General features: G+C 47.1%; 1 protein-coding gene across 1 annotated transcript; it reads right to left on the bottom strand.

Annotated features, from left to right (window-relative positions):
* Positions 1-1,560: 1,560 nt before the first annotated feature.
* Positions 1,561-2,214, bottom strand: LOC117584386. Its single transcript, XM_034273240.1, has 3 exons — positions 1,978-2,214; positions 1,784-1,922; positions 1,561-1,723 (listed from the first exon to the last, which is right to left on the bottom strand). Exons 1-3 carry the CDS (start codon positions 2,185-2,187, stop codon positions 1,671-1,673), a joined length of 402 nt encoding a protein of 133 aa, XP_034129131.1. The 5' UTR covers positions 2,188-2,214; the 3' UTR covers positions 1,561-1,670.
* Positions 2,215-10,388: the final 8,174 nt, after the last annotated feature.

The raw sequence follows: 10,388 nt of genomic DNA, 5'->3' as shown, positions 1-10,388 counted from the left end.
GTGGCACTCTGGGACACATTTCAAAGCAGGCAGCCGGTGGCACATGGCAAGAGCGAGAGCGAGAGCGAGAGCGAGAGTCACCAAGCCGCGCCGTCACTAACTGGCCAAGTGTCAAACTTGCCAAATTGCAAACGAAGTTACGATGCAATCGCAGATTGGTTTATGCTGCCGTTTTGACCGCACTGCAATTATATTTATTTTACTTTTGCGCTGCTTTTTGGAGCTCCTTTTGGCTTGGCTTGGCTTGGCTTGGCTTAAACTTAATGAAATATTACGCGCACGTGTCAACGGTGCGATAAAATTTATTTACGCAGCATTGCGGGTCAAGTGAAAGCACATTTTTCGGCCCGTGCACAGACCTTCAAATTGAATTCACTCTGGGATATTTCGGGGCTCAATTGCAGCTCGAAATCGCAATCGTAATCGAAATCGAAACCTTAACCTGACTTAAAAATGGGCGTAGGGCAGTCGCATTGACATGCGGCCATATTTTAAATGTCAACAGGAACGAAACGTACCATCGAGATCCCATCGAGGCAGCAGCAGCCAAGGATGGAGCGCCCGGACAAATCCGCCTTGTCCCAGCCCATCACAAATTCAATAAAATATCATTAAATTACAAAATGAAGACAATTCATTTTTCTCTTGCTTTTGCTGCGTTTTGTTTCGCTTTTTTCGATGCGACTGCATTTTGTTTCCTTAAGCAGCAGCATTTAATGTCGCTTTGCGGCCATAAGCCATAAAATATAAAACAATTATTCTTGCTTATAAATGTTGTCGAGTTATCGTAATATTTTATGAAATCGGGAAACTTTGTTGCACCGAGAGCCCAGCGAGGCCTAGAAATGTGGCCAAGGTCAACGCTTTTTCGCAGCAAGCTCAAAGCATTTGTGAGTACATTTCCATTGCGAATTGCTTGACCCAAAACTGAGTTAAATTCTGCAATACCCAGTTGGGATTATAGTTCCACGCTGATCATAACTTTAGCCATAATCGAGAGCCTTTTGGCAAAAGGACTGCAGCTTCAGCAAAGAGTAATGGCCAAGGGTTGGCCCAGGGCAACGCCCATAACATACTACCGAATCCGAGGGTAAGACGAGCATTTTGCCTTCAACTTTGCACTGCCGAAAGTAAGTGCCCAAAATAAATCCAGAGCGCAGGCCGGAGCGCACTTTCAATTAATCAACGGAATTAATTAAGGCCTGCGCTGGAGTGGATCAGTGGTTCAGTGACCAGCCAGCCAGCGGGCACCGCTCTCCTCCAGTCATTGCAACATTATTTTCATTGGGCTCAGCATGCGTTTTCATCGTGGCGGCTATCAACTGGCCCGGACACTTGGCAACTTGGAGTGCGACTCCGATTGGGAATGGGAATGGGAATGGGACTTATGCAGACTGTGGGGGGGGGGACTGTGCTGCTTTCTTGGGGCTCAGTCAATTAGCACGCATGTAACTCGCCGGGGCTATGCTGTGGCGATAATTAAACGTGCTGCGGCCAAATCTGGTGACAATTGCACACGATTTATGCCCGCGCAGCCACGTGGAGATTGAGCAACAGTTGTGCCAATAAATCTGCGTTTAATCGCACCACAAAATGCTACACGCTGCGATTAGGTCTGGTCAAAGCTCCGTTGCTGGTTCAGTGGGTAACCGGGACATGGGCTAGTCCTCTTACTCCTCCTGCTGGTAGAATCTGAGCACCACCAGCACGTCCAGGCAGGTGCCTGTGGGCGAGAGATCAAACAGTAACAGTAGGCAGATCCATCACTCCTCGAAAAACTTACATCCGATGGAGAAAACGGATGTGGTTATCGACAAGCGATCACCCATTTCCACGGCGGCGATTAGCAAGTGGCAAATCATTTCCACAATCAAACCAATTAGCTTGGACACGATGTGTAGGGGCAAAATGCTGATGCTGTTCTGTGCAGCAAATATTAGATTATCTCACTGGGGTGTGTGTTGTCTGTCCTCTTACCATATAAAGTCCGCCGAGCAGCAGAAAACTGGAGAGCACATTGAACAGATCAGCAAAGATCCAGAGTGTTGTGAGGCGAGCGCAGAGATACTCGCGCTGCATTATCAGCCACACGAAGTTCAAACAGGGCTGTGCCAGCAGGGCGTAACCCAGCAAAAAGCACATGCAACGCAGCGGCACACCAAAGCAAAATTTCTGCAGGAAAGGCATGCCTGAAACAAAGGGCAAAAGGTGCTTTTTGTTTCGAATATTTGACAACTAATCCAAAAACTGCTAAGAACTCTTTGCAATGGCAATTTCCTCATCAAACCCCTGCCAATCGAGCCGAGCTTGTTCTCTCTACCAGTTCAGTGAAAGTATAAAATGTCTTGGCTCACAGTGTACATGCATAAATGTATGTCCATGGTTGGGGTAAAAGCTTTTAGCTTGAAAATATATTGTCTAGGGCTAAACTGCTAAAACAAAAGCCGTGTTTCCAGCACCGAACTTTTCCCCAAAGCTATTAATCGAAGCCGGGGCCCGGGCACTTGGCTGTCATGTGTGTGAGAGCTTTCTTTTTTGGCATCTTCTGCGCGGGGCAAAGGTTAACTGGCAACGCTGGGCATTCATCAGTGCAGCAGCTACTCGGGGATTGTTCTACGATCTCTTGATACAATAAATGTGTGGGTTTATGTTTATTGTTTATAAGTAAAGGTTTGTAAGTGATTGAATGTGGTATAACGGTACAAGAATTAGATTTCTGCGTCGTTCGTCGTTCGTCGTTCGTCGTCTGGTCTCGCACACAACCTTTTAAGGCGCTTTCTCGCCGCCGATCGGCTGTCCGCTCTCGCTCTCGCTCTCATCTCGCTCTCCTTCGTTTTCTCTTTGCGTTTGCTCTCGTGGTTGCAATTCGCCGTGACGCGAATTCGCCCTTGCTCGTTTTGGTGTTGTGTCCAGGGATCGCAACTGGCACAACCCAGCCCACATAAATATCTCATTTTCGGTTAATCCAATTTTTGGCTCATTCATATTTGTTCATGAATTATAATACTCTCGATGGTTGGCACCTTTTTGGCCAGTTTAAATGCATTCAAGGTATAAATCGTATAAATTCCCAAAGAGCTGCTTCAATCCTCAGGCACACAATCTTGACAACTTTTACCCATTTGACGGAAGTTTCACTGACATTGCATGTCGATGGGGCAGACCCTGCAACAGCACCCCCTGCATCTCCCCTGCGCCCACACACAACACTTGCCAATTTGGGCTGAAAAGAAAATCACTTTTATTGCGGCTAGGGGAGAGCAATGGAAAAGCATGGAAAAGTCCTCATCCGCTGCGGTGTGGCAGTCACTTCGTCATGTCGTGGCCCGCCAGTAACCGCCGGCACTCTGCATTTTGGCCAAATATTAGCACACAATTCGATTTTGCATGCTGCATCGCTCTTTTTCTTTACGAGTGCAAGTGGCGACACCCCCCCCCGGGATCTCGCTGCCATGGTCTCTACCTGCCAGCTGCACGCTTTCACCTGTTGGCCTGAGTTATGTAAAAGCCCACTGTCAAATTAATGGTGATTTATATGCGGAGTTTAATGGCCACTTCGCATGGGATGCGGGCTGGTCGTGGCTAGATCAGGGTGCCCAGTCCATGGTGTGAATAGATTTTGGGAGCTGAACTTGTATAGAAAGGAAAACATTCAATGACAACTTGGGCTTCAGCTGCAGGCCCACCTGCCCTGTACATGATTGGGCAAGGTCGCAGCAGCCGCCAGCAAGTTGTCCAACGATCATCAGCGTTTGGTCGCTCATCTGCGGAATGTTGAGCCCAGTGCACTTAAGGATAATCCAAGTCAAACAAAATGCCTACAAGAGCAGGCGAACATGTCAAAGGCAATTACCTGGAGTGTCCAGTGGAGTGACGGGGCGACGTCGAAGGCGTCGCGACAAAATGCCACCGCGCAATCCGTGGTCCGCGGATGCGTCTCCCAAGTGCTGACAATAAAAGTGCAAAGCAATTTGCGAATGCGTCTCTAATTGTGGCCGACTTGGAGGGGAATGGGACATGGCATACACCGCGAGAAATGGGAGGTTGCAGGCTAATTTAGTGCGGAGAAAGGTGTTTGTGTCCAGGCTGTAATTCAGTCAAAGTTCCCCCTGGCCAGGTGACACTCAACTGGGAAATTATTTCTTTAATTTTGCGCACACATGGCAGGCAGGAGAGCTGTGCGATTGGAATTTCATTTCATTTAGAAAGTTGCACGGGGAAGTCGATTTGCATGCGCCAAAACTCTGAGCGACATTTGGCTGGGCCACAGACTGGAGCGACATTCTTCACCATTCGCCTTCACTTTTCTTGTGGGCCAAACAAAAAGGCGTTTAGGCATAAAGTGGGTCACTTAATATCAAATCTCACGGCAGCTCACGATTTCATATTCTAATTCTGTCAATCATCTACGGCGAGGCAACTGCAACCGTTTTGGCTTTGGGGATCCCCCCCTCTGGTGCTTTGATTTTGATCTTTAACTTGTCTCGACGCATGCCACTCCCTCTCTCTGCTGCCCTTTCCTATTCCAGTGAAATGCTTTCTACTGCCGCAGAGACGTTTGGCTTTAATGGCTTTTGATTGATTATCGCGTGCCATGGCAGAGATCTCTCTGCGATCTGCGATCTGCGATCTGTGGGTGCTCTTCAGTGAGCTCCAGGTGGTGTGCCCACTTTTTGTTCATTCAAAGTCTGCTTAATTAGCTTGATATGTGTGCCTGCTCTGCTCTGCTCTGCTCTGCCAGCTGCCTGGCTGTTGCCTTGTTGCCTTGTTGACTCTGTGCACGTGCTGTGCCTCGATGTGCTCTGATGTGTTGCCAGTTCCTGGTACAAGCACCCGAGGAGGTATGAGTGGGCATATCGAATCGATTGTGAAGTTCAGAGTTGAAATTTGTTGAACAAGGTGGAGGTAGAGACTGGGGGCAGGCAGCCTACGTGACTGCTGGCTAAGAGTTGATGTGGCTGCAGATGAGGATTAGATTGTTGTTCATAAAAGTAACCAAAAGCATTTCAGTCTGCAGTCAGCAAAGGAGATCCCTTGCATCGAGTCAATGTCTAACCTGAATTAATTTTCCATTAGGGCCGCAGATGATCTTTCTCTCTCTCGCAAAACTTTCCACTCATTATGAGTGTTTGTTGACAATTTTGGCCCAGAGTTCATCGCTGGATCATCTGAAATCAAATCCCTTCCAATATGCTGTCAAAATCTCATGCAACAAAGTGCCAGAGCAGGCTCAACCCGAAGCCCAACCCCTGGCTACATATGTCAACACCATGAACTTGAAACCCAATGGACTTGACTGGCTCTTGCTGCTGCTTGGTTGGAGCCTCTAAAAGCATTTTGTATTCTAATTAGATTGTCAGCGGCACGACAACAACCAACCTCATTTTGCCTCACAAAATGCCTTTCCACATTTGCATTAGCGCCAACGTGAACAGCGAAGACAAAAATCTGCATAAACTTTGGCCACTTGGCCACGAGTGCACTGGCAGGAACAAAGGAGGAGGTTTTGGACACACAAATAAAATGGGAAATTGTTTTAAATTATCTAACATAATATAAGGGATATTGTAGGGAATTATTTGAAGAGAAACCTGTGTGTCGTGTGGCATCATTTCGGGGCATCATTTTGCAGAGTTTTTTAAGTTGAAAGTTGCATTTGCCAGCTTAATATTTCCCAGACGGTAGGCTGAAACCACAAGTTGTTTGGCAATAAATTACAGATGCATTTGTCAGCTTTTTAGAATAGCAAAAATAATTACAATCAGATGTCAGATACTTAAGTTATGGGCAAAAAAGCAGCGCTAACTCTTAAAAAAAACCTTAGACAAAAATATGAAATTTGTAAAAATTCTTAAAAAAAAAAAGTTAAGCAATGGAAAAAAATCATAGTTTAAAAAAAAATAATTTAGAGATATCTGTCTACCAAAAAAAGTCACTTTGGTAGTATTATCAATGGGTGTACCTATAGGTACACCTCAACAAATGCTATTTGAATGCCAATGAAATGGTTCGAAGGATTTGCTGTTTCTCTCAGTGCATTGGAGTAGGAGTGTGCAGTTTGAAGTTCATTAACATGCACAGGTTAATTACCGTTGTTGTTGGGAGCTCGAGGAAATGAGCCATTAGAGGAGAGGAGCCCAGGCCGGGCCATGGCAGGCCAGGAGACACTGGAGCGCCGCAGTAGCCGAATGCAGGCGATAAACCTGGCTAAAAGCATACATAAAAAGACACATGTTAAGTGTGCACGGATGAACGTGTGTGTGTGTGTGTGTGTGTGTGTGTGGGAGGGAGGGAGGTAGGGAGGGGGAGGAGAGACTGTGACAAATGCCCAAGCCGAAGGAGAACCGCCGACTGGCTGTAAGGCTGTCCTGGCCAACATGCAAAATGTTGCACTGATAAGAGACACAAAGCCAAAGAGTCATCCCGTTTGGCCGCAGCCTTAGCGCAGCGGTAAATGAGCATCCCGGGCACGATCATTAAAACAAAAGCGGCAGCCGGAGCAGCCAGAGCCATCACTGACAAGCCATGACCAAGAGCAATGGCCAACACACAAAGCAAACAAAAAACAAAAACCGCTAACCGGCGAACAGCTACCAGGCTGCCAGGCTGCCAGTCTGCCAGGCTACCAGCTAACAGCCTCCTGGTGTTGGATTGCCTTAAACGATCCGCGTGAATAACTAATTTCAATGGAGTCGGCCTGCAGCTCTGCCACTGCCACTGCCTCAACATTTATCACCCACCATCGGCGAAGGAGCTGCAGCAGCCCTAATCCCACAAGACAATGGGACAGTTCATTTATTTTTTGTGCCTATTCTCTGTTTTCATGTTTTTTGCCGTCTGCACAATAAAAAGTTTGCTCAGGACTGCGTAGGACAAGCTGAACGCACACTCTCTTAATGAGCAGCCCAGCAAAAAAGAAGCCTCAAGATGAGTTTCCTGAAAACTCTGATTGCCCCGTGGGTTGGGTGGAGAGAAGCTCTTCACCGTAATAGAATTCCCTGCTAGGAATTACCAGAAGCATTGAGGGATAAAGGACCATCAAGTTCGATGCCAAAACAGGTGAAGTTTCGCTGGATTCATAGTGGAGTCCTCATGGAGCATGGAGTCCTCGTATATAGAGTTTGACCCACTAAAATTAAATGGAAAACTGAAATAAGAAATGTGAATCGGGTAGCGAATGTTCAGCCAAGGCCCCTGATCATCTGCTCTTCTGCTCTTCTGCTCAGCGCCGAAAGTCAAGAGCAAAGTAGCAGAGTTCAAGTCATAACTCAGCGCGCCTGGACTCCAGCTTCTACTCCGCTCCGTCAGGCAGTCGCAAGACGTGGCATTAAATCAAGCCCACATGGAGTTTAGTCGCAGACCAGCATCAGTTTTTGCAGTTCCCTCGCTTTTTGACAGTTTTGCGCACAGTAGCAGCAGCAAGTTGAAGCTGAAGTCGCAGCCCTAGTCCAGGCCAGCAAGCAGTGGCAGAGTCGCAGTCCAACTGGCTCATCTCTGTGGCAAGATAAACACACAGAAGCTGTGTATGTGGCAAGGCGCAGGGCGAACATGTGTTGCCTGTCGCACATTTGGAAATGCACAAGCATCCCCGGGTCTAGTTTTTGTTTGCTTCGCAGGAACTGGCACAACCTTTTGCTGCCTCACATAAATTTGAAGTATCCAAGGGAGAGCGAGAGAGCGAGAGAGCGAGAGAGAGATGCGCTGCCATATTTGGCAATTGGCTTCTCGTTCGGGTAATGCAGTTTTTACTCGTTTTTATTGAGGGAAGCGAGGCCGTGGCAGGTCATTAGTTTGCTCGGTGCATCGGGCGTATGAGTAATGCTCGCAAGGATTAATTCGTTAACAATTTCGGGCCGTTGTAATAGCCAAGACAATGCCAATAAATCTATTAATTAAGTCGACATTTGTTTTGCATCTGTTGCGCGACTCAGAGCTCTGGTTGCTTTTTGCTGAAACCTAAGACAGTGGGTGGTCCGTGGCCGAAAGCTGAATGAATCAACAGTACAGTGGGGCGACCATTGTGACTGCTCAAAGTTATGGCTGGAAGCTTTCAAGAAAAGAATACAAAATCAAATAAAATGCAAAGCTGCTTGAAGCTTCACTGCACTGGTCCTGGAAAAGCCAATCTGGCAAACTTTTGGCAAATTAAAAGCAAGACCCTGAGCCACCCACTGCAGCCGCCCCAGATGACGCAACAGGGTGCCTGTCGTCTATAAATAAACCCACCGCCAGAGTAAATCAAAAACCTGAACATGTGGCGCTTGCACTGGGCCTGGAGACCAGGATCAAGTGAACCGCCACTCGGGCCACTCGGGTGTGGTCGCGGCTGTAATATGTGGCCAGAATCGGCTCGGATCGTATCGGATTTTGTGGATTTGTCATCCCAAACTGTGGCCATAAATTCGTTACGCATTTTCCAGCTACTGACTGAGACACACACAATGCAGCCATAATATTCCCCTGTTCAAGCTGCCTCCTTTACGGCTTTTGATCTGCTGCGCGCTCAGTCGCTCAGTCGCTCTCTGGCTCTCCTCTGTCAACATCTTATTCCCGCACTGACATGATTGATTTTTCATGTTCTATCTGAAAGGGCAGTCCCAGCAGCAGCCTCGCTGGGGTCAATTGTGACTTTCTAAAAAATATTTTAACCCGCCAAAGAGGAGGATAGCCGGAGGAGGATAGTGCGAAAAATTGCAAATATTTTGGTTCAACTTTGACGGTCAATTCTTGGAGCAGTTGAAGTGCAGTTCGAGCGCTTGTAATTGAAATTTATTGTGCTGAAAACGTTGCACAAATGATATCGTTTGATATGGCCTGGAAAAACATCCAAGAGCGATGCCGCGCGACTTGCTGCAGCAATCAATCGACTATATATGGCCAGAGACTGGGGAAAACACTTAGCGCTTGGCCAAGACAATTTCATTTGGCCTTAAAGTTGACCAAAATTAGAAATGTGAGAAAACTGTGGCAGGCAGCAGCCGCCGCAGGCTGAGACTGAGGCTGAGGCTGAGGTGCCTGCCACAGCCAAGAATTGGGCTGGGAAAAAGTTATTAATATGGGTCGAATCACCGGGCCTGAGACGGTTCCTTCTGCCTCTGCCCTGTCCCCCGCTCTCTGGTCTGCGAGTGAGCTTCGGAGCTGGCTTCCAATTTTGGTAGCTTGATTTGTCACGATGCTCTTTTTCCTCGCTTTTTCTTTGGGTTTTGTTTGCAACTCAGGGGAAGACAAACAAATTGGTCTGTAGTTGAAAATTGACAAGAATTTCGTGACTTTGTCACCTCTTTTTTTCCCTTTTTTTTTTTTGTAGGTTTTTTTGTGTGCTGTAGTCGAGAGATCTTGCAACGCCCTCGAAGGCAGCAGCAGTGGCAGCGCAGTCTGCGCTTTCTTTCCTCGTTGCCTCCGCTCGTTAAGTGGCAGCCAGCGCGTGCGCTTTGGAGTCGCTTCAACGGCCTCCCTCAAGCTGCAGGGACCCCGCCCGGGCCCCCTTCAAATCACTTCATCATCGGACATCGCGGGGCATTCTAAAGTCAAAGCTGCTGCGACTGCAAAACTCTTGTCAGATTTATTTTGCGACTGTTTCGAGTCTGTCTGTCTGTCTGTCTGTCTGTCTCTGCTGCTTGGGACACAGTTACACCGTCGGACATACACTTTGATGCAGGAATAATGGTCCTGGATGACAGCTGGTTGGGCACTTGCTTTGCTTTTTCAACAAATATATCTAAAACATTGCCAGAAATAATTTTACAAAATATTACCAGTATTATATTTTATAACGCAAATAAAATGTTCCCTAAAGAAAAATGTTTTTTATATGTAATTAAGGTGTTGTTTATTTTGGTAGAGCATCGCCGCGTCGCCTATTGGGTATTTATTTTCTCCACTTTATTTCATTTCGTTTCGTTTCGTTTCGTCGCTTTGTTTTGCGCCTTTTTTCTGTTTTGTTTTGTTTTGTTGATTGTTTTTTTTTCTACCTGTAACCTTTTGCACTTGGTACCCTTTTTTCAATTTAATGAATTTTTTCCGTCGTTTTCTTTTGCTGCTTGCTGCACTCAATGACAGCTACAAGCAGCCGGAGACAGCAACAAAAACACAGCTCGAGACGGAGAGATGCAGCGAGAGAGAGAGAGAGAGAGACTGTGGAGCCCTCGAAGTTTCCTTTATTTTGTTCGGGCTGTGCGCTATCAGTGGTGCATCAGGTGGGGGCCAGCCGGACAGACAGGCAGACAGACAGACAGACAGACACATCACAGCACTCCGGCAACGCCCTAAATATCCGCATTCATTGGGAATATGCATTTGTTCTGTCCCTCAGCCGCCGAGCCATTCAATTGTTATGTTTATGGTCAAGTTTTGCCGCATTTTGGCCAGGCACCAAATCGAGAGAGAGA

The sequence above is a fragment of the Drosophila guanche genome, unplaced genomic scaffold, assembly GCF_900245975.1.
Source record: "Drosophila guanche unplaced genomic scaffold, DGUA_6, whole genome shotgun sequence".
NCBI lineage: Eukaryota > Metazoa > Arthropoda > Insecta > Diptera > Drosophilidae > Drosophila > Drosophila guanche.
This window is presented reverse-complemented; position numbering and strand designations above follow the sequence as displayed.